Source organism: Esox lucius, chromosome 7, assembly GCF_011004845.1.
Source record: "Esox lucius isolate fEsoLuc1 chromosome 7, fEsoLuc1.pri, whole genome shotgun sequence".
NCBI lineage: Eukaryota > Metazoa > Chordata > Actinopteri > Esociformes > Esocidae > Esox > Esox lucius.
Window position 1 is genome coordinate 11,730,201 of NC_047575.1, and position 24,606 is coordinate 11,754,806.

At 46.2% G+C, this 24,606-nt stretch overlaps 1 protein-coding gene across 7 annotated transcripts in view; it reads right to left on the reverse strand.

Annotated features, from left to right (window-relative positions):
* Positions 1-4,909: 4,909 nt before the first annotated feature.
* Positions 4,910-24,606, reverse strand: part of LOC105010827 (disks large homolog 4) — a 72,706-nt gene continuing 53,009 nt past the window's right edge. For all 7 annotated transcript variants that reach the window (XM_020048627.3, XM_020048625.3, XM_020048626.3 and 4 more), the window contains 19 exons: positions 21,898-21,951; positions 21,701-21,751; positions 21,125-21,249; positions 15,477-15,646; positions 14,771-14,907; positions 14,218-14,359; positions 13,782-13,920; positions 11,867-12,023; positions 11,500-11,602; positions 11,270-11,384; positions 7,684-7,860; positions 7,366-7,408; positions 7,167-7,197; positions 7,014-7,061; positions 6,729-6,830; positions 6,475-6,647; positions 5,850-5,962; positions 5,673-5,764; positions 4,910-5,228 (listed from right to left, as the gene is read on the reverse strand). In XM_020048627.3, the coding sequence (XP_019904186.1) occupies positions 5,122-5,228; positions 5,673-5,764; positions 5,850-5,962; positions 6,475-6,647; positions 6,729-6,830; positions 7,014-7,061; positions 7,167-7,197; positions 7,366-7,408; positions 7,684-7,860; positions 11,270-11,384; positions 11,500-11,602; positions 11,867-12,023; positions 13,782-13,920; positions 14,218-14,359; positions 14,771-14,907; positions 15,477-15,646; positions 21,125-21,249; positions 21,701-21,751; positions 21,898-21,951 (2,079 nt within the window). In that variant the 3' untranslated portion in view covers positions 4,910-5,121. The remainder of the gene's footprint in view (positions 5,229-5,672; positions 5,765-5,849; positions 5,963-6,474; positions 6,648-6,728; positions 6,831-7,013; positions 7,062-7,166; positions 7,198-7,365; positions 7,409-7,683; positions 7,861-11,269; positions 11,385-11,499; positions 11,603-11,866; positions 12,024-13,781; positions 13,921-14,217; positions 14,360-14,770; positions 14,908-15,476; positions 15,647-21,124; positions 21,250-21,700; positions 21,752-21,897; positions 21,952-24,606) is intronic.

Below are 24,606 nucleotides of genomic sequence, written 5' to 3' on the forward strand. Positions count from 1 at the left end.
CGCACATTTTCTGAGTAGATAACAGATAAAGAAAGTGCGTACTTAATTTACCACATTTCTGGGAATGTGCCGTTTTTCTCTTTTGTTAATAATTAAACTCACCGGCCACATCATTAGTTACACCTTGCTAGCCCTGGGTTGAACCCCCTTTTGCCTTCAGAACTACAGTGGATATAAAAAGTCTACACACCCCCTGCCAGTTCAGTTGAAGTTGAAAGAAACATATTTTGTGTGAAAATCTATTTGGTATCTGTCATTTGTTAAACATATTCAAATGTGTTTCTGTTTAGGATATGTAACATTCAAATCATAAGTGTACAATTCATGGAATAGTAAAGTCAGATTTACTCAGTATACTTTATACCATTATTTACTAGTTTTAACAGGTTTAACTTAAAAAAAACGGTTATTCTCTATGCTTGCCAAACTCCATTTAAAGATGAAGTCTGGGACTTTGTGATGTACAAAATATTTTTTTCCACCTCCAATGTTGACCTAGATGTGTACTTCTATGACCACGGCTGCTAAATTACATTTGAGTGCTAACTGGTTTGCCTACTCATGGGTTTTACGTGCATCATAATACTGTTTTGAACGTTTCCTTTTGAGGCAGGAAAAATTGTACTCAGTCCTTTCCTCGGGAGCTGATGACGATTTGGTCTGAAGTGTATTACAAATGGTTGAAAACGCGACACCACCTCCACAGAATTCAAGTAATTAGTAGCTAAACCTTTTATCATCATTTTGATGCAGTACAACGTTTACTAGCCAGTGAGTTAATATAGGCCCAGAGGGCAGTATGCCGAGTTTTTGCTAGCTAAAGTCGTTAGCATCGCTAGCTATCCTATTCTATTGCCATCTGCCATAAGATGATGATGGCCTAGTTGTTGCCTACTAAATATTAGCCTACTTTAGCCATGTTGTCGTATTTCCAAATTCCAATGGAGTGACTCAGACGAAACGGTAATTAGGTTCTGTTTAAAGTCCCATTCAACTTACGGTCATAATGGCTGCGGTGTCAATAAAAGGTTAGTGACCATGGCAACAACGCGAACGTGTGACGGAGGTGCAACATATGAATAAGAGAAAACGAGTTACTCAGCTATATATATTACTACAGAAGACTGATCAAGCTAACCAGAATACCTCAACGTTTTTGTCAAAACCAGGTAAGCCTACTCAGTCTGTCTCGTTTGAATAAAAATGTTATTGTATCATAAAAAGTATACGTCCATTTTATTATTAATAAAATGTTCGCACACAACTGTTATTTCTTATTAGTACAATCAATTACCTTGCTGATGTTGCGGAAAACGCAAATGAAACCTGAACAATGCACACTGCGCTATTTGTGATGTAAGGATCTGCCCTCGTGTGAACATTGACCCGCGTGTGAAATGCAGTGTTTTTAGAGCCAACCCTATGGAAACACCATGTATTCACACAATTGGCGGGTGAAAAAGCCTTGTGGGTTTCTGCTCGCTTGCATGTTTTTTTTTTTTTGCGTGATCTTTTATTGGCGAAAGTAGGCATGTGTTAGGCCAATGGTTAGCCGACCTGGAAGACTGATCCTAATCACACTGGGAGACAATATGGAGTGAATCTCAGCTCACGCCCATTAATCATACCCAGCGCATACCTGCAGGTACATAGACCACACACATACACGTCTAATGGACTGGTTATATAGCAATTTTACAATGCTCAAAGTGCTTTACAGTGTAGGGGGCTCATCTAACACACAATGCAGTGTCATATGGTCAGGCTTTACTGAACAAACAACACGAACAGGCGCGCTTCTATATCTACATATCTATGCGGAAGCATCTTTTTTGTTTCATATCCTAAAGGGAAAAGGTGGGACTCGAACTCCCCTGGGTGTCAAGCAGAGAAGAGAGCAATGGAAAATAGCGATGATGGCAGAGGAAAAGCTAAATACAAGAAATCACAAAAGAAAATGGAAAGAGACACAAATAAAAGGTGGCCATGGACTCATTGAAGACTCTGGAAAAGTATTCTGGAAAAATGATACATGCGCGCCCCCTGAAGGCCAACATGGTTGACATTTTATCTTCCAATGCTGAGGACAAACCAAACAGTACCTATATAGTTTCCCTGCATGTTCCTCAAAAATAATCATCAGCAAAAACAAAATGGTGACATGACACTTGCTTTTTTTCTTCAGAAATCTTATTTTAATACATTTTTATTGTTTTTATAGCTAATTTACAACAAGCGATTCACTGAAATGAAACATTAGTTTGCTTGATATTGTCATTGTTAAATATCTCTTGCAAGATAAATCATTTTAAACATATTTTAGGCATCAGTTGACTTTGTTGTAAGTCATCATCCATCTTTTCAGTAAAAATGAATATATATTTTATTTAGGATTATCACACTATGATATGGATGACCGAGACAGAATAAGAAATACATTTGATTTTTCAAAAAAAGGAAATTGATAACATATTATTATTCCATTCATGTAGAGAGAGTGTGTGTGTGTGTGTGTGTGTGTTTGTGTCTGTGTTTGTGCATGAGCATAAGAAGTGGTTATATCTTTAGCCTCTGTGTGTTGCATGTGTGTGTGTGTGTGTGTGTGTGTGTGTGTGTGTGTGTGTGAGAGAGACCCACCCGTAGTTATGTGTTCCTGTGTGTTAGAGGGGATAGCAGGCCTGTGGGCTGAGGTCTCAGGCTCTGTTGGTTTTGCCACTGTCCAATCAGCAGTATGCCTGGCCAGCCACCCCAATCCCCTCACAACCTCAACAACTCTGTATTTACAACAGTTCTGGCCAGTTCTCCAAAACTGAATTTTATCAAAAGTGAAAGAAAAATGAATTAAAAAAAAATATAAAGACTTATAAGGGATTAAAACTTAAACAGTGAAAGCAGTTAATAATAAATAATCAGTCCAAAACATGTAACATTTCTCACTGGGAATAGCAAGTAAGGCAAAATAAAAGACAATAAATATGAACGGTCACTTCCACAAGTAACTTCACTCTTTTACACGTCAAATAATAGTTCAAACAAATGTTTAAGTAAATACAAACTAGTGTCTGTAAACCTCTGGAATCCATACTCTTATTCTCACTCCCTGTCTCTATCAATCCCTGTATAAATGCTGTCAGTGCAAACATATTACTATACTGATGTCTGTTAAGACATCCAAACCCAGTCTCATTGCATATCATCATAACTCTATTGCACTAAATCTCATTTGCATGGCATTCGCACATGCAGACACACACACACACACAAAACCACCAGTCCACACACACACACACACACACACACACACACACACTTACTCTTCCATACTCCCCCATAATTTTGGACTGCTGCATTATACTGTAGCTTAACTCCAAACCCCCAGGCCATAGGAAGTGAGATGTGTTACTGCAGAGATGCTGCACCGAGGCTCATTATAGTGATTATTACGTGTTTGTGTGTCAGGACTGTGTCGTGGAAGGGCAAAGTCAACGACTAAAACAAACCCTCAAACACAAGAGAAACATTACCCAAAGAAAGCAAATGGAATATTCTTGTCCAAGAGATGTTACATTTCACAGGTTCTACCTCCTGTTAGAAATTGTCATTAAAAATATATATTTGTATAGGCCATTTTGTCTCGTTAAACGTGTTATATATACGTAGCCTTAATTTGTGAGGAAACAAAGAGGGAAAGAAAGGCAGCGAGAGTGGACGGGAGGAAGGAAAGGTTGATCCTCACATATTCTACACACAAACGCACACACCACTGCTCAGAGTGGTCAGTGAGAACACAGCGTGTGTGTGTGTGTGTCGATGAGGGCCTTTTTAGGAAGAGTGGTCAGAGTTGGCTGCGGGGCTCTTTAACACGGTCGGCGCTGAAGCTAAAACTCTGCTTTTGTGCCTTGAGAGAACATTGGGCCTGGGATCTGCCGTTACAAACAGGTCTGCCATTGTTTCTGGAGCAGTGTCTGGTGGACTAGAACGGCAGCACGGTATGGCTGGCTGACTGTGCATCAAAGAAAAGACCTGGTTATACAGGAGGTCTTCCATTGTCTATACACATTGTGAGTTTAGCACACAAGACAGACAGACTCCTGTAGCTATGGAAGGGCCACTCTGCTCCGCTCAGATATGAACCCCCCCCCCCCCGACCCCCCACCCCCACGCCACCTAATATCAACGTGGAGGGGATCCCGGAAAGACAGGTAGCACCTCTCCCATTTACCTCCCCTCGTCCCTCTCCTCATCCATCCATGGGGTCTTCTTCACTGAGCCGCCGTTTCCCCCGTCTCCCTTCTGCACTGTCTTTGAGGACGCATGCACACATTCTTTTCATTTTGCTGCTTTCCAGTGTCCCTTGCAATGCTTCTCGTGGGTGACTGAGGGAATGCCAGTCTTAGTTAGCGGGGATGTCGTTCGTACATTGAGCTGGACGAGAAGCTCTTCCAGGTCAGAGGTACTCGAGGTGGTGTGTGTCCGTCCGTGGTCTATAAACTCCTCTCCCTCTCTCTCTTTCTCTCTCTCTCTCTCTCTCTCTCTCTCCCCCTCCTTTTAATGTCCTGAATAGAGAGAGAGTTGACAGGGGAGGAGAGAAGGCTGAGGGCGATCAAAACGAAGGAATCAGAGAGCTGCGGGTATTTCTGGTGATGGTGGGGATGGCAGAGACGGGGAGAGACGGAGGGGGAAGGTGATGGCCGATCCGTTACCCTGTGCTTATCCTGGGGTCCCCCCACCCCTCTCCCGCCTGGCCACGCCCCTTCTCTCCAGCTTCCCTCAGTACTGAGCCCACACTGAATACACTGTGTGTTTACTGACTAAACCCTGCCCAGGTCTGTCTCACTCTCCCTTGTCTCACTCTCCCTGTCTCACTGCTTGTCTCTGTGTCTCCTTGCCTGTCTCTCAGCTCGTTCTATTCCTGCCTCTCTGGTGGAATTCTGTGTCGCTGTCTACACTCGTCCCTCCGCCTTTGTGTGTGTGTGTGTGTGTGTCTGCGTGTGTGTTTTGTCTGTGTCTCACGGTGTCCGTCTCTCTGCCTCTCTGAGCGCTGGCAGGGCTGGAGGGCGGACCGACGGAGGGAAGTGGAGGACACGGCGAGACACGGGGATGAGGGGCGGGGAGGCGTCTTCACAGCCTCTCCCGGGTGGGGATCCAGATGTAAGGCCCTGACTGCTCCTCGATCACCGTCTTCACCTTGTGGTAGACCTCCTCGAAGCTGTCGCCCTCCACCACGGCTGGAAAGGGATGGGGGGGGGGGGGGGGGACAGCGAGAGAGAGAGAGGGAGTGCGTCATGCAGAGTATCTTCATGAGCCAGCGTCAACATGACTGTGATGGTCATCTACGGTCCCACGCTTGCGGGTTGAGAGGTCAACACGCCCCTGGTCAACATGAACCTGGTCAACACACCCCTGGTCAACACGCCCCTGGTCAACACACCCCTGGTCAATACGCTCCTGGTCAACACGCCCCTGGTCAACACACCCCTGGTCAACACGCCCCTGGTCAACACACCCCTGGTCAATACGCTCCTGGTCAACACGCCCCTGGTCAACACACCCCTGGTCAACACGCCCCTGGTCAACACGCCCCTGGTCAACACGCCCCTGGTCAACACACCCCTGGTCAACACGCCCCTGGTCAACACGCCCCTGCTCGGTTAAGGTGAGGGCAATGTTACCTGAGAAGCATTCTAGGAAGTCCTGTTCCAGTTTCAGAGCGCGGTCCATGCCCTTCCTTGCCTGCTCCTCTGTCAAACGAGTATTGATCTCTCTGCAAAACAACAAAAACACACATCGGTATACAGAACGTATAGCTTGTGTGTGTGTGTGTGTGTGCGTGAAATGTGTGTACGCACAGGACATTCTCCAGTGACTTGGGCCGCACAAAGATGGCGATGGGGTGGAGCTGAGCAGCCTGTAGTCTGCGGACCGCGTTGGCAGAAACGTCCAGTATACAGTGCTTTCCCTGCTACTCAGACAGCACAGGAGAGACAAACGGGGGGGGGACCCAGCAAAGAACAGAGGGAGGAGATCCAATCATCCAGATCCTATTACAAGCCAATCAATACAAAACAACAGCTGTTGTTGTGAGCATGTTAAATAATGTAGAGAGACTAAAGCAATCCACTCTACAGTTAACCCAGAATGAAACCATATTTATCCAGAATAATATTACAGTATGACATTAGATAATACCACTCTCCTGTCATCCTAGTATAAAACCTTGATTGATGATGAATCGGATTGATGATACAGCACATTACTGGGGTTAGGGTTACAGGTTTACTGGGTTAGTGTTACTGGGTTAGTGTTACTGGGGTTAGGGTTACTGGGTCAGGTTTACTGGCTCAGGGTTACAGTGTCAGGGTTACTAGGTTAGGGTTACAGGGTTAGGGTTAGCGTTACAGGGTTACTAGGCTAGGGTTACAGGGTTAGGGTTAGCGTTACAGGGTTACAGGGTTAGGGTTATCTGATCTGTACCTGCTCAGCCACCTCACGGACGCTCTGGACACTGGTGCCGTAAAGGTGGCTGTTGTACTGGCCCGCCTCGATAAAGCGGTGGCTCTGGATGTCCTTCTCCATCTGCTCCCGCGAAGACACAAAGTGGTAGTCACGCCCGTCCACCTCGTAGTCACGCTTGGGCCGCGTGGTGTCTGTGGGGGAGGGGCAATAGATCAGGGTAAACCAATGGGGTGAGCAGGTAACAGGTTAATCTGTGATGGGTCAACACTTACGAGGGACACAAGATCCAAACTTGTCAGGAAATTCAGACAGCAGGTCATCATTCACCCTGTCCTTTATGGGACCCAATATTATGATGGGCCTGGCATAGTGGACTGTATGGGGACAGAGGGGAGAGAGGAGAGAGAGAGGAGAGAGGAGAGAGAGGAGAGAGAGGGGAGAGGAGAGAGATGGGAGAGGAGAGAGGAGAGAGAGGAGAGAATAATAAATAAGGGGATCAGTTGGACTTGGAATGTTGAGAAATATAAGGAGGTAATGAGAAGTTCATGAATTCTCACCCTCAACTTGAGTGACTGTTTCATAGCTGTGTTGAGAATCATCCCTCCCTGAAACCAGAACACATCAACTCCAGTCAGCCAGCCAGTCAGTCATCTGATCACCACCTCATTCTATGGATAATAAGGCCTTTCGGCTCCTCTGAGGCTACTCACCTTGAGACCCGAGGCTGTCCCGACTGCGATCCTACAAAACAGACAACAGATGTTTAGACAGAGGAACAGAGGAAGATTGGTTTAAGATGAGTCACAGATGAAGACTCTGGTTTAAGATGAGTCACAGATGAAGACTCTGGTTTAAGATGAGTCACAGATGAAGACTCTGGTGTTAGATCGGTCATACTATTGTTCTTACCCTCTCCTTGGTGCCCATGCGAGACCACTCTTTCCTTTCCACCCTGACAGGGTTATTAGGAATAAAAGGCACCAGTAAACAGCAGAGGGATACAAACACAGGGAGAGAAAAAAGAAGACGAAAGCGAGTAAGGAGTGTGAAAGGCGGAAATTGAAAGATCTGCTACGCAACCAGCATCAATTACCCCATGCAGAATGACAAATCCAGCAGTATAAGAAAAGAAAAAGCAGACCGAAATACACATCCATACACAGAATTACAAACACACCAAAGCACACACACTAAGATCCACACACACAGTGTTGTGAGACATCGGACCTGCGTTTGCTCGGGATGAAGCCGACCTCCTCAGCCTCCGACTGGGGACTGACCCGTCTAGCCTGCCACCACTCTTCATCTCCGCAGTCCAGGACATGGAGCACATCTCCAAACCTGAAGCCCACCGCCTGGCTCAGGAAACCACAGTCAGCTGTCTTGTCGTAGTCGAACAGGGCCCTGGGGAGCCGGACGACAGGACACAGTGTGAGAGGAAAGAAAAGATAAAAAAGTCGAGGAAGTCTTTAAAGTCTCATCATTCTGTGATGGTGTTGCGCTGGAGCCCAGGCTGTCTCAGTTTCTACCCAATATTGGCACGTTATGTCGTGTTGCCGAAATGCTTTGGGAATTTGAGAAGAAAAAAGAGTAATGTTATATTGACTTTAAATGTTGCAATTATGTTGTACAAGGGAGCAACATTCCCCACCTTTCTTAGTGTCAATACATCCATCCTAGTACCTAGTACACTACTATAGTATTGTGCCAGGGGACTAGGGTTAGTCTGCCCTGTCCCAACTGTTTACGTTGCATTAGTTTATGTGACGGGTCGGTCTGAATTATATGCTGAGGAATTCTTGCCCACCTGCAGCTGATCTGGATTCTGCCTAAAGACTCTGAACACAGCCCAACTGTATTTATTGACTGTGTTGGTCATCTGCACATGAAAAATTAATGTGGCCTAAAAAGGTCATCTACTCATATAATCTTTCCACGGCACAACAGGAAGAGGACTGGCCACCAGTCAAAGTCTGTCTCCTCTCTAGGTTTCTTCCTTGGTTCCGTCAATTCTTGTTGTTACTTGCTCTTTGGGGTATCAGTCTGGGTATCTGTAAGAGCACTTCTTGACAACGGTTGATGTAAAAAGGGCTTTAAAATATAAATCTGAATGATTGATTGAATTATTCCATGTTGCTTATATTCTTGATGAAATATGCACAATAAATTAAGAGAATACATTTCTAAACATATTCAGCTTCGGAAAAAATTAAGAGACCACTGCACCTTTTTCTTTCCTTTCCAAAAAAGGTATCTTAATTTTTTCCGTAGCAATATATATGTATGTATGTATGTATGTATATATATATATATATATATATATATATATATATATATATATATATATATACACACACACACACACTATATGCATAGCAGCCGAGATATTTAAAACAGTATTTAAACCCAAGCTATATACAGTATAACTACAGTGACCATGACTCAGCACTACTCTTCATGGTAGTACACCTCCAAAAGGGTAATACACCTCCAAACAGGGTAATACACCTCCAAACAGGGTAGTACACCTCCAAACAGGATAGTACACCGCCAAACAGGATAGTACACCGCCAAACAGGGTAATACACCTCCAAACAAGATAGTACACCTCCAAACAGGGTAGTACACCTCCAAACAGGGTAGTACACCTCCAAACAGGATAGTACACCTCCAAACAGGGTAGTACACCTCCAAACAGGACAACCCACTAAATCAGTGGTGCTCAACTGGTGGGTCACCACCCAATTTAGTATTTGGGTTCAAATACTATTTAAAATAATTATCACATTTCAAAGTATTTAGGATATTTGTTTATGGGCAAAATGGTCTCAATATACTCATACATATAATCCAGGGTATTTAAAGAAAGAGTTAAGTACCTATCCAGTGTTTTCATCTTTCTATAAAATATAACCTGAAGTTGATTCAAATCTTAAATTTTAATTGTTTTCCTTCCAAACAATTCTCATGAAAGATGCATTAAAGCAGCTGTTCTGTGTGTGGGCATACCCTAAAAACAGAATGGTGTAGGCATATACTGGTCATTAAAATAATTCATGTAAGTACACTGTTGATTGGCCAGTTCATCCTCCTCTAGACCTCTGATTGGCCAGCTCATCTGTATCAGTATTGACATCATACAATGCAGTTTTGAGCTGCTTTTATGTCAAATTTTTGCTTTGTTCAAAAATATGACTATAGGATGAGTCAAAAACATTATTTAGCTGTGAGGATATCAGCATCCCCAGGTCTGGAGCAGTATGGAGTGTGTTACTGGGAGATGCCCAGGTCTGGAGCAGTATGGAGTGTGTTACTGTGAGATGCCCAGGTCTGGAGCAGTATGGAGTGTGTTACTGTGAGATCCCCAGATTTGGAGCAGTATGGAGTGTGTTACTGTGAGATCCCCAGGTCTGGAGCAGTATGGAGTGTGTTACTGTGAGATCCCCAGATTTGGAGCAGTATGGAGTGTGTTACTGTGAGATCCCCAGGTCTGGAGCAGTATGGAATGTGTTACTGTGAGATCCCCAGATTTGGAGCAGTATGGAGTGTGTTACTGTGAGATCCCCAGATTTGGAGCAGTATGGAGTGTGTTACTGTGAGATCCCCAGATTTGGAGCAGTATGGAGTGTGTTACTGTGAGATCCCCAGGTCTGGAGCAGTATGGAGTGTGCTACTGTGAGATCCCCAGATTTGGAGCAGTATGGAGTGTGTTACTGTGAGATCCCCAGATTTGGAGCAGTATGGAGTGTGTTACTGTGAGATCCCCAGATTTGGAGCAGTATGGAGTGTGTTACTGTGAGATGCCCAGGTCTGGAGCAGTATGGAGTGTGTTACTGTGAGATGCCCAGGTCTGGAGCAGTATGGAGTGTGTTACTGGGAGATTCCCAGGTCTGGAGCAGTATGGAGTGTGTTACTGTGAGATCCCCAGGTCTGGAGCAGTATGGAGTGTGTTACTGTGAGATCCCCAGGTCTGGAGCAGTATGGAGTGTGTTACTGTGAGATCCCCAGGTCTGGAGCAGTATGGAGTGTGTTACTGAGAGATCCCCAGGTCTGGAGCAGTATGGAGTGTGTTACTGTGAGATCCCCAGGTCTGGAGCAGTATGGAGTGTGTTACTGTGAGATCCCCAGGTCTGGAGCAGTATGGAGTGAGTTACTGTGAGATCCCCAGGTCTGGAGCAGTATGGAGTGTGTTACTGTGAGATCTCCAGGTCTGGAGCAGTATGGAGTGTGTTACTGTGAGATCCCCAGGTCTGGAGCAGTATGGAGTGTGTTACTGTGAGATCCCCAGGTCTGGAGCAGTATGGAGTGTGTTACTGTGAGATTCCCAGGTCTGGAGCAGTATGGAGTGAGTTACTGTGAGATCCCCAGGTCTGGAGCAGTATGGAGTGTGTTACTGTGAGATCCCCAGATTTGGAGCAGTATGGAGTGTGTTACTGTGAGATCCCCAGATTTGGAGCAGTATGGAGTGTGTTACTGTGAGATCCCCAGGTCTGGAGCAGTATGGAGTGTGTTACTGTGAGATCCCCAGGTCTGGAGCAGTATGGAGTGAGTTACTGTGAGATCCCCAGGTCTGGAGCAGTATGGAGTGTGTTACTGTGAGATCCCCAGGTCTGGAGCAGTATGGAGTGAGTTACTGTGAGATCCCCAGGTCTGGAGCAGTATGGAGTGTGTTACTGTGAGATCCCCAGATTTGGAGCAGTATGGAGTGTGTTACTGTGAGATCCCCAGGTCTGGAGCAGTATGGAGTGTGTTACTGTGAGATCCCCAGGTCTGGAGCAGTATGGAGTGTGTTACTGTGTTCCTTCTAGACTACCTGATGTAGAAGCCTCTCTTGGGGTTGTTCCTCAGCGTTGTCTGCCCAGAGCCCATACTGCTGTTCATGAGCTGTTCCCTCAGGTCGTGAATCTTAGCTTCGAAACGGCTGTACTCTGAACACAGACACACACACACACACACAGATGAGCAGAGGTAAGGTCCCAGGTGCATGGTGATCCAGTATTGTGTTCTGTGGGACGGTAGGTGTGGTGGTAGCGCTGGTCTCACCTTCTGGGCGGTACTGGGCTACAATGGTGACAGTCTGCCCGGCGTTCTTAAGGGCTGCAGCAGCCTGCTCATGGGTGGCGATACGCAGGTCCACCCCGTTCACCTGACACACACACAGACACGCGCGTTGCCGTACCCGTTGCTAACATGTCCTAAACACTCAGAGAAGCGTGTGTATGACGTGTGGGCGCGTGTTTGTATGCGGTGCGTGCGTTTGTGTTTTGCAATGTGTGTGTGCACGTGTGTATGTACGTTGTGTGTGTTTTGCATGAGAGAAAGTGATGGATAGTATGTGTGGATGTGTGACCATGTGAAGATATGTGTGTGTGTGTGTGTGTACAGAATATGAATACACGTGTGTCCTTACACTGAGGATCTGGTCGCCCTTGCGCAGCTCTCCGCTGAGGTCGGCGGGCCCCCCCGCCAGGATAAAGGAGATGAAGATGCCCTCTCCGTCCTCACCTCCCACGATGTTAAATCCCAGGCCTGTGGAGCCCCTGTGGATCAGCACTCTCCTGGGGTCCCTGAGGGTGAGAGGAGGCGACAAGGGCAGGGCCGGGGGGTCAGGGAGAGACGAGGAGAAATGGAGAGGAAGGAGGAGGCTGGCCGAAGGGAGAGGCAACATGGGGAGGGAGGAGGGCACATACCGTGAGGTAGACAGGTGTAAATGGAGAGGGAAATGAGATGCCATGTTGGACAAAAACAGAAAGACAGACCCACAGAGACGGGAGCAGAAGAACACTTGGTTAGCTATAGTCAGGCCAATGTCGACCAGCCTCCCCCCACCTACGTCAACCTGCCTCCCCCCACCTACGTCAACCTGCCTCCTCCCACCTACATCAACCTGCCTCCTCCCACCTACGTCAACCTGCCTCCTCCCACCTACGTCAACCTGCCTCCCCCCACCTACGTCAACCTGCCTCCTCCCACCTACATCAACCTGCCTCCTCCCACCTACGTCAACCTGCCTCCTCCCACCTACGTCAACCTGCCTCCCCCCACCTACGTCAACCTGCCTCCTCCCACCTACGTCAACCTGCCTCCCCCCACCTACGTCAACCTGCCTCCTCCCACCTACGTCGACCTGCCTCCCCTGTCGGGGAAATTTCTTAAACTGATGTATTCTTACTGATTAAAGGACTGAGTCCCCATGTTTAGATAAGTAAAGGAATGTAGTTAGAGGGGGATGTGGTGTTTGCCTGGGGAGGCATCCTTGACCGGCACCAGTGGATTAGATGGTTACTTGTAAATTAGTAAATCTGTATAACGCTTTTAGGGTCTATTCTTGGGTGTTCAGACATTGTGGCTCCTAAAAGGTTGAAAAGGTTAACCATGTGAATGTGTTTTATTGACACATCTTACCCCTTTTTCCTCCTTTAAATGATGATGCTTGTCCTGTGTTACTTTAGAGATTATTCATTGTTACTTTGTAACCTGTGTATTCTCTCCTTGCCAGAATAAACTGTTTATTGTGTTTTCCTCTGTCTTACCTACCATTTTTGTAAATTGTTTGGACTTTAGAAATTGCCGTCACACCCTCCACCTACGTCGACCTGCCTCCCTCCACCTACGTCGACCTGCCTCCCTCCACCTACGTCGACCTGCCTCCCTCCACCTACGTTGACCTGCCTCCCTCCACCTACGTCGACCTGCGTCCCTCCACCTACGTCGACCTGCCTCCCTCCACCTACGTCGACCTGCCTCCTTCCACCTACGTCGACCTGAGTCCCTCCACCTACGTCGACCTGCCCCCCTCCACCTACGTCGACCTGCCTCCCTCCACCTACATCAACCTGCCTCCCTCCACCTACGTCGACCTGCCTCCCTTCACCTACGTCGACCTGCGTCCCTCCACCTACGTCGACCTGCCTCCCTCCACCTACGTCGACCTGCGTCCCTCCACCTACGTCGACCTGCATCCCTCCACCTACGTCGACCTGCGTCCCTCCACCTACGTCGACCTGCCTCCCTTCACCTACGTCGACCTGCCTCCCTTCACCTACGTCGACCTGCCTCCCCCCACCTACGTCGACCTGCCTCCCCCCACCTACGTCAACCTGCCTCCCTCCACCTACGTCAACCTGCATCCCTCCACCTACGTTGACCTGCGTCCCTTCACCTACGTCGACCTGCCTCCCTCCGCCTACGTATGTCAACCCGGCTCAACGTTACCTAATCCAACCTCACCAGGGGCTTTCCATTTCTGCCAGCTCAATTACCAATCCGACAAGGTGCCTTTGAGTTGACTGGGCATCTCTTTTAACGTAGAACGCTTTGCTCACCTGGGAAGGTCTTCATCCCCCATCATGCCGTGCAACACTGGAGAGAAGCGGCTGGGCGAGGTGGGAGTAAGGGCTTGTGGGTAATCGGATCCAAGGTACGTGGGGTGGCCAAGGTCTGTGTCCATGTGAGGGGAGTATGCTGCACATAGAAGACAAAGACCTTTAGGGACAACTGCAGACACTTCAGAAAACAACAAATCCATGTTCCCTAACCTTAACCCCAATAACCTAACATTGATGCCTAAATGTTACCTAGCAATAATGCCTAACCCTAAACCTAAACCATTTCTAACACTATCCCCAATTTTAAGTTTGACCCGAAAAGCTAACCCCTAAAACCAAAATTGCCAAAGGCAGATTCTTTTGTGATTTATTACCGTTGTGATGTCACCTGGTCGTAATTGGATCAGTGCTGTGAAAACGCACACACACTTACTGCTGGTGAGGTCTGGGGGATTGTAGGTGTTCAAGTAGAGGTTGTTTGGCTTGGCCACCCTGAGGTAGACCACCTCGGCCGTGTTCTTCAGGGCTGCTACTGCGTCCTCGTGCATCACGTCCTCCAGGCACACACTGTTTACCTGGACACACACAGCCACGTTATCATGGTTCGCAAGGGAACTAAGTTGTGGGACAGACTCCATTTGACAGGGATACCTGCACCATTTTGTAGCTTCTGCATGGCGCCTATATTGAGTGTACCAGCACTCAGATGCAGTTGCTCCCATGTCCAGGAGATGGCAGTGGAGTGACACATGGCAGGCAGCTTGAACAGTGATGACATGAAATCTCTCAACCATCCTTACCATTCATTACCATATGAATGAAAGTAATCTCAGGCTAGAAAAAATTATTCATTAATCTATGCTCTTCATGCACTTAAGATGCTGAAGTAGACGAGATGTGTTGACTTGTCTAAATGTTCCTCTCTATGTTGAAGCAGCAAGTCTGTGGAGGTGTGGGTGTTTGTAAGTGTATGTGTAAGGACTGACCGCTAGTATCTTATCCCCGATCTGCAGCCTCTGGTCCTTGTGGGCAGCTCCGCCCTCTATGATCTTAGTCACGTAGATGCTGTTATCTCCTGGGATGTGCTGATTACCCACCCCTCCGGCGATGCTGAAACCGAGACCTATGGAATGGCCAGGATCAAGCAGAAAGAGAGAGACAGAGAAAGGGAGAGAAAGGAAGAGTAAAAGAGAGAGAGACAGAGTAAAGGAGAGAAAGGAAGAGTAAAAGAGAGCAGAAGACAGGAGGTAGAGACAGGGAGGAGGTAAAGAGGAAGGAGGAAAAGAGAGGGGGAGGAGGTAGAGAGAGGGAGGAGGTAAAGAGAGGGGGAGGAGGTAGAGACAGGGAGGAGGTAAAGAGGAAGGAGGTAAAGAGAGGGGGAGGAGGTAGAGAGAGGGGGAGGAGGTAGAGAGGGGGAGGAGGTAAAGAGAGGGGCAGGAGGTAGAGAGGGGAGGAGGTAGAGAGAGGGAGGAGGTAAAGAGAGGGGCAGGAGGTAGAGAGGGGAGGAGGTAGAGAGGGGGAGGAGGTAGACAGGGGGAGGAGGTAGAGAGGGGGAGGAGGTAGAGAGGGGGAGGAGGTAGAGAGGGGGAGGAGGTAGAGAGAAGGAGGAGGTAGAGAGAGGTGTGAGATCTACATTATAACTGACAGGTACATAACTATGTAAGCACTAAGCACACAAACGGAAAGCCGTACCTTTAGGCCCTTTGATGAGTTTAATCTCAGTGACTTTCTCTGCGGCCGGTTTCCTGCGAAGGACGTACAGACGAACTATGGCCCCTGCCTCCTTCAGAGCCTCCACAGCCATACTGTGGGTTACCTCTCTTACATCCACATCATTCACAAACAGGATGCTGTCATTAACACTGAGAAGACAGATGGATAGATAGATTGATGCAAGAGAGGGAGAGATGGAGAAGGGGATTTATTGTTAGGGACAAGTCTTATTCCAGAATAATTACCAAGGCTCAAGAAGCCACGCCCATTGGAAAATGCACTTCTCATTGCCATTTGGATGTATTTCAAAAGTGTGGCTTCTTGAGCCTCTTTCCCTTTCACCAAATGTTTTCAATATCAAATACAAACTATGCAAATCACCTTTTGTCTTAGACTTTACTATTGAGGAAAAGTGTCAAATTATGTCTCTAAATGAAGGGGTATATACAACCCCATTTCCAAAAAAGTTGGAAATAAAAACAGAACACAATAGGATTAAAATGCAAATCATTTAGAAAATAGTACAAAGACATAATATTAAGTGTTGAAATTGAGAAATGTTATTGTTTCTTGAAAAATAAATGTCCATTTTGAATTTGATGCCAGCAACATGTTTCAAAAAAGCTGGGACAGAGGCAAGAAAATACGAGAAAAGTTGTGTAAAAACAACCTGGTCGAACATCTCACAACTAATCAGGTAAATTAGCAACAGGTCAGTAACATGACTGGGTATGAAAATTGCATCTCAGAGAGGATGAGTCTTTCAGAAGTAAAGATGAGGAGGGGTTCACCACTTTGTGAAAGACTGCACGGGCAAGTAGTGCAACAATTTAAAAATAATGTTTCTCAACGTATAATTGCAAAGCCTATGGGGATCTCACCACATGGGCGTGGCTTCTTGAGCCTACGGTAAAAAATATCATAAAAATATTCAGAGAATCCGGATAAATCTCAGTATGCAAGGGAAAAAGCCAAACACCGATATTGGATGGCCGTGATCTTTGGGCCCTCAGGCGGCTCTGCATTAAAAACACACACGATTCTGTAGTGGAAATCACTGCATGGGCTCAGGAATTCTTCTGAAAAATAATTCTGCGAACACAGTATGTCGCTGCATCCACAAATGCAAGTTAAAGCTCTACCATGCAAAGAAGAAACCAGATATAAACAAGATCCAGAACTGCTGCCACCTTCTCTGGACCCAAGCTCATTTAAGACGGAAAACCGTCCTGTGGTCGGAAAAATCTAAATTTGACATTATTTTTGGGAATCAGTCCTCCGGACTAAAGAGGAGAGGGACCATCTGGCTTCTTATCAGCACACAGTTCAAAAGCCAGCATCCATGATGATATTAGGGTGCATTAGTGCACATGGCATGGGTGACTTGCACATCTGTGAAGGCAGCATTAACGCTGAACAATATATTCAAGTTTTGCAGCAACAGATGCTGCCATCCAGACAACGTCTTTTTCAGGGAAGGCCTTGCTTATTTTCGCAAGACAAAGCCAAACCACATTCTGCATGTATCACAGCAGCATGGCTCTGTAGTAAGAGTCCGCGAGCTAAACTGGCCTGCCTGCAGTCCAGACCTTTTTATTAGCATCGTCCCAATAGTGCTGTAGTAGAAATGGTTCACAACAGTAGTTTAGAATTCCATCTTTCTCAGTGCTGACGTATTGACTGAGATTAAATGGTTATTTGGAGTTATACATTTTCTTTGGGGCAATACCTTACAAAATACTGATTGGATACAGAGCTGCTAGAACTCACAACAGATTCTATATGCCAATTCTTACATAATTGAATCAGTACCTAAACGCGACATATGAAACAGCAACAAGTGGTCTTAAAACATTGGCATGTATTGTTGGAAAGTAAACTACATTTATATTTGACAGTAAATACGGTAGTCCCACCAAAGTCGGGTGAGCCCTCTGTCTCCCATTATGCCATTTGTTTGTGCTGTAATACCACCATATCAGAAGTATTTAAACAAATATTTATGAAGTTCAGTAAACTATTGCCAGAACAATATTTTAGGGTCATATCAACAAATGGTAGAACGTGCTAGAACGATACCCCTCCTCCACTACAGTCTCTCATATTGTGTCATCCCTCTATAAGGCCCTGTGCACCATCATCTCAGTAAAACTCTGCAGACTCTCCTGTCCTGTGTCACATGGCCAGCTGCAGCTGGGCTAGCCTTCTATCATCCTAACAACCCAGACAGAGAAGCTGTCTGTCCGCCAGCCAACCAACCTGCCAGCCAACCCGCCAGCCAGTCAGATACACGGAAGACAAGGCTTTAAAAGTACCTTCATGTAGTCACTTTTTTAAAGTCCTGCCGCTTGTTAAATATTCATGATCTGACATTTTTTTGACCTTGTCCACTTCTTCATCTTAAGGTTACATCAAGACACCCACCTCTGCATAATCACCCGCCATGAAAGCACTACTTTCTAGAACTCATATTGCTTCACTGAGGGACCACACATTGAATTTACACCGGCAAACACTGACTTGAGGGACACATTTTAGTCAGTTTCCTGATGCGTTCAAAGCTATTGAATTTTCTACTATTTAGAGAAGTATCAGATCTATGAGGAATAATAGAACATGGGATTGGATGGACACAGCGCTGTCAGCCTTGAGTGACATGGAAGACGTCAAATTCATCACATCTGATTCCTTCTAGAATCCCAGATTTGCCCTTTAAATGCCATATTTAATCCCTACAATGATGGAGTGGTCTGCGAGGCAGAGGGACAGTGTTGGAGCCCGGCTGACTGACAGGTCAGTATACACACACTGGCCAGGTTATTAAGTACACCTATTTAGTATCGTATCCCCTTTGGCATCCAGCACAGCCTGAATATTTTGTGGCATGGATCCCACAAGGTGCTGGATTTTTTGGCCCATTCCAGCTGCAATCTTCTGTTCCACCTCATCCCAAATACTGGATTGAGATCTGGAAATTGTGCATTTCTTTGGAGTTAACGGAAGTCACTGACATGTTTGTGGAACCAGCTTGGGATGAATTGTTCTGCAATTCAAGTATCCAATTGAGAACAGGTAGACTGTGGCTGTAAAAGTTTGCACATGGTCAGCAACAATGCTTAGGTACAGTGTGTCATTCAATTGATGTTCAGTTGGTGTAATGGGGCCAAAAGTGTGTCAAGAACCTTCCCCACACCATCACCAACACAAGGTAGGAGGGATCCATGCATTCATGTTGTTTACCACAAATTCTGTTTTTCTGTCTTCAATCATCTAGTTTTGGTGATCACATGCACACTGAACCCTGACCTTCTCTGAGCTGACAGGAGTAGAACCCGGCGTGATCTTGTCGCTGTACCCCCTCCGCTTCAAGGTTCAGCACGGTGTGTGTTCAGGGATACACTTCATCACACCAATGAGTGGTCATTTGACTATTTGTGGCCTTTCTGTCTGCTTGAACAAGTCTGGCCATTCTCTTCTGACCACTCATTTAGTTATTTTCGCCCAAGAACAGCCACTCACTGCAGGATTTTTATTTATTGCACCATTCTTTGTAAATTCTAGAGACTACAGTGCCTGAAAATCCCATGCCAGCTGTTTCTGAGATTCTCAAACCACCGCGTCTGGCACCAAAAACATACTATTGTAATGTTTGGTCGGACAACAACTAAACCTCTTGACCATGTCTGCATGCTTTATATACTTTATAGTTGCAGCCAAATGATTAGTTGTTTGGCAATTTGCATTTAAGAGGAGGTGTACCTAATAAAGTGGCCACTAAGTGAAGCGCAGTACTGAGGGCCTGGGAGGGAGAAAGAGGGAGAACTATGTGACGCTGCTCCTCTGTGGACAGTGGTGAAATGGCTTTCCTGCTGACTGAACAGTCTGTGGGGAGGGAGGAGGGTTTGGGCATCAGAACGGCACTTCTCTTTAGGGGACCCAGCTGGCACTGATACGAGCGTAGATCACTGGTGTTGCCCAGGGTTGTGAATTTGTTTGTGCGTTTGTGCTATTCTTGAATATATATTTGTGGGCAGAGATTAGGGCTGCACAGTATTTACAAAATATTTGATTGCGATTGTTTGGCCTACTGCAATTTGATTTTAATTCTTTAACCCTTTACAATTTGTGATGTATGAATAGAGATTAGACTATACAGCAGGCTCAGGAGGCTTGAATAGTAAGACATGCAATCTAGACATGTGATTTTCATTCACCGTCTCATGAGACATGACTTTATCAGCTAACAAATTGTGTTGATAATGAGTGTTTTGTAGATACCACCAGTTACACTAATGGCATAACAGAAAACATGGATTTGAAATCAATATGGAAAGAAATGGTTTCTCCAGTGTCTTGTTTGGAACAACATGTTGCTACTTTACAGTACTGTATGTCAGACATGCTAATGCAACTCGCCAAGTGGTCAAGATAAACTCTGTGATCCAGCCACAAGGAACAGCCTGCTTGAGTGGCTTGTGTGGGCTGCAGAATGAGAGGGAGGAACGTTAAGTGGCCCAGTGGCATGTCAAGATAATGGAACCCTTTGGGATTTGGATGCTGCATGTCAATATCAATACAAATTTAATTAATTGTCCAGCCCTAGTGTACATACATGTGTGCCTGTCAGATGCTGAATTTTCCTTACAGCATCCTGTTGTTCTCCTGCGTGTACAAGATTTAAAGTAAATGGTCTCAGATTAAGATACTGCATCTGTATATGTGTGTGTGCGCATGTTCACTGAAACAAGCATTGGGTTGAGACTGGAGATCGATGAAGAAGAGGTATTAGCATTGTTAGTCTATCTCTAGATAGATAGTAAGTGTTGTACCTCAAACGATGTTAGCGGTGTTAGCCTGTCAGGTAGATAGTAGGTGTTGTACCTCAAGCGATGTTAGCAGTGTTAGCCTGTCAGGTAGATAGTAGGTGTGGTACCTCAAGCGATGTTAGCAGTGTTAGCCTGTCAGGTAGATAGTAGGTGTGGTACCTCAAGCGATGTTAGCGGTGTTAGCCTGTCAGGTAGGTAGTAGGTGTGGTACCTCAAGCGATGTTAGCGGTGTTAGCCTGTCAGGTAGATAGTAGGTGTTGTACCTCAAGCAATGTTTCTATTTCTATTAAAGGCTACTTGAATATAATCATAGAGGAGCGCCGTGGACGTTTTTATAAAAGTATTTTTATAGCTTCAGTTGTCATCAACTAGACCCTGCTGTCTACTGAGCACTGTTCCTACTACACTTGATACAACTCTTCTGTTTCTACTCTTCTCCCTGATGCCCGCAAATAATATACAATCTCCCGGAAATATTTTGTTTTGGAGAGCGAGCGAGGGTTAAGGGCAAAGTCCCAAATAGCATACTGCATACTTAGTGAAGTACGTACTGTCCAGTGTATAGTAGGCTAGCAATCCAGTATTTGTGACAGATTGCAACATACTACCTCATCACTGGTGAAGCCACCTCCCTGAAATGAGTCTCTGTTGTACCACAGGCACTGTTAGGTAGAAAGTTAGTTAGTGGCCTACCTCAGGCGATGTTACTAGTGTTAGCATTTTAGGTAGATAGTTAGCTAGTGTTGTACCTCAGGCAATGTAAGTAGTGTTAGCCTGTCAGGTAGATAGTTAGTAGTGTACCTCAGGCGCCCATCCTGAGCAGCAGCTCCTCCAGGGATTATTTTGGTGATGAAGATGCTGGGGTCATCACCGACATGAGGGTTATCTGTCCCACCTGCTATGCTGAAGCCCAGACCTGAGTTACCCTGAACACATACAAGATCACACAGGTTGTTAAGTAACTCATGTACCCCAAACTCTAGTGGATGACCTCCATTTTAATGTAATATATAAAGAATATACGAATATACAAAAATTAAGCAAAAAGCCAAGAGAGGGTGTGGAATGTGGCCAATACATCAAGGTTAAGAGCTTTTCTTAGGCATAACGCATTGCGGAGTGCCTTGACACAGTGCTTAGCTGTGTTATATTGGCAATATACCACTATCCCCTGAGATTCCTTATTGCTCTTATAAACCAGTTACCAACACAATTATACCAGTAAACAATGATGTGATGGTGTATAAGTGATGTGTTCTAATATACCATGGCTATCAGGATTCGTAGCATCAGTTTTATAATAGAAGGCATATGACTGATTGGTTGTGATTATATAAGGCTTTGTTATAACCAGTTATCTGTTGTAAAAACACTCACTCTTTCCAGTGTAATTTCTTCATACTCAATTTCCCCCTCAGTCCCGTTGACCTGAGAGAGAAAGACAGCATTTCCACACCTTCATTGAAGGTTTTGAACCGTGCTGTAATGTGGATATGGACTGTGTGGGATCCTAATCAATAGACCAGTATTATGCAGTAAATCTGAATGCATTATGGTGGGAGTACGGTTCTTACGTAGGGGGAGCCGTCGAGTGTGTCAGTGTTCACCACAACTGGAGGCGAATTTCCCTGGAAGAAGGGAGAGAGGGAAGAAGGGAGAGAGGGAAGGAAGGAAGGAGGGAGAGAGGGAAGAAGGGAGAGAGGGAAGGAAGGAAGGAGGGAGAGAGGAAAGGAAGGAAGAAGGGAGAGAGGGAAGAAGGAGGGAGAGAGGGAAGAAGGGAAGGAGGGAGAGAAGGAAGGAGGGAGGGAGAGAGGGAAAATCTATTATCTCACGTGCACATTCTACACAAAAGCGCATGTACACAAATGCAGCACACACACACTTGAGATCTCCAGTACCGGGGCTTTGTGACAGATACAATGCTTCCTGTCCCAGTCTTTTTCCGGAGTGTAAGATCGTGTTCGAGTGAATCCTCGGGATGAGCAGGCATTGTGTCGGTCGGACCTGCTGTCCGCAAAGCCTCTACCTCGCCGGCAGATGGGCCATCGCAGCAACACCCATTTGTGAGCAGAACGCCAGTCTTCATGACATGACCTGTTTGTGCTGCACACTGACTGACCGACAGATTCACACCACCGCCACAGGGACCTTGAATCTTTCCTGTGAGTCAACGTTATCCAGCAAAGCCTCAGAGGGTTGGCGTCACGTTCACAATGATTTGATGTGGTTCCCGGAAATACACAGAAGAAAGAAGTCGTTTCGTAGGACCGTTATGAAAGGCGACATGGAACGGAGCTGTTAGCTTTCGAGGCCATCTGTGTGGATCCTCTCCATCAGCGACATGGACGCACGCTGCCTCACTGGTGACCAGGCACATGGAGGAGACCAGGCAGGTGGGGGAGACCAGGTACACAGAGGAGACCAGGCACATGGAGGAGACCAGGCAGGCGGGGGAGACCAGGTACACAGAGGAGACCAGGCACATGGAGGAGACCAGGCATATGGAGGAGACCAGGCAGGCGGGGAGACCAGGTACACGGAGGAGACCAGGCAGGCCGGGGAGACCAGGCACGCGGAGGAGACCAGGCACGCGGAGGAGACCAGGCACACGAGGAGACCAGGCACAAGAGGAGACCAGGCACACGGAGGAGACCAGGCACACAGAGGAGACCAGGCATGTGGAGGAGACCAGGCACACGGAGGAGACCAGGCATGTGGAGGAGAGAGCCCATCCGCTGACAGTGACACCATGGACAGGATGTCTGTCTCTCAGCAAAATGGATGATTAATCAGGGAGCTTCTGCTAATACATTTGACAGACAACTCGTCGGGGACATGTCAAGCCTATAGGATGTTGTGGGTCATATTGACATGTCATATTGTTACAGTGACATTACTATGGTCTGTGAATATCGGGCTTCTGAACACCCTTGATCCTTTCAGTTTGTGTGTGTGTGTGTGTGTCTCTGATATTGTTTGAATTTTGTCTACTGTATGAGGGAATGCACCATTCTGCATTCTGTACTCCTTAGAGAACCCTCTGCAGTCTCTCTCTCTAAACTTTCTCCTTTTCTTCCTCATTATTGTGTCCCAGCCTGATTAGCATGAGGAAGACGCTGTGCATCCAAAGTGCTTACAGAGCAGCAAACAACAGCACCAAAACAGCCTGCCGACCTTCACGCAAATGACACACACACACACACACATATACACACACACATACACACACACAGTAACACTGTTCCAATGACTCCCATATATATATATATATATATATATATAAATATATCTGTATCTTCATAGCCTCACCTCCATGTGTAACGACTGCCCTCGTGCTTCACTCTCCTCACACAGTGCATCTACTGCTATGTCACGTCCTCTCAGTAAAGACAGTTGCTATTCGTCATTTGCCAAATTGTCCCAAACCGTCCTCTCGAGCTGAGGCCCCTTAAACCCTTCCCTTATAGCTGTGACTGAAGGGGCCTACGTAATAATAAGGATAACACAAAGACAAAGGTCACTGTCTCCCTCTCTCCATTTGTCACCGCGGCGTCCCGCAGCTCTGAGCCAACTGGGGTGCCAACCATCTCACCCACTCTATCCATCACACCTCTTCTGACCACCGCTGCCATGGTTACGGTGTAGCATCGGCCACAAGGAAAGCTTGTCTCCATGGTAGCCTGGATTTCCATTCCGATGGTTTAAAGCTCCAGCTACACGGCACGGAACATCATGGTAAAACCCACAGGAGAATACAAATACATTTCACTATGTTTCTTACATCATCTAAGGCATCACTGCCTCAGTTAGCTCTGAAATTAATTCTTGACAGCTGCATTTGGACTGCACATCAAAACTGTCAGGCGTGTAGTACACAGGGTTCCACTATTCAGAAATATTATTCTAGGAGCACTTGGTTTGGGAATAGGATTATAGGTAAGAACTGCTTAGAGTGGTCTGTAGCTTAACTATGTTGTAAATATGGGGTTGGTAACATGGTATCATGGTGAGAATATGCAGTGTCATCGTAAACTGACTGAGTTAACTGAGACGCGATTAAGCGATATGCTCATAATCTAGTTAATCTCCAGTGCAGAGTCGAGGTCTTCCCCAATTGAGTACATGGCTATTTATCGGTTTGTTGACAAGGCATTCAGCAGACTCACTGGCGGAGTGGAGGATGCCTGAGGTGTGATGTCATCTTCACCTGGACCATTTGGACAGCATCCAGAATGCCCATTACAATTCCTGAGTGCCTGCAGAACCCCAGTCTATTTACTCCC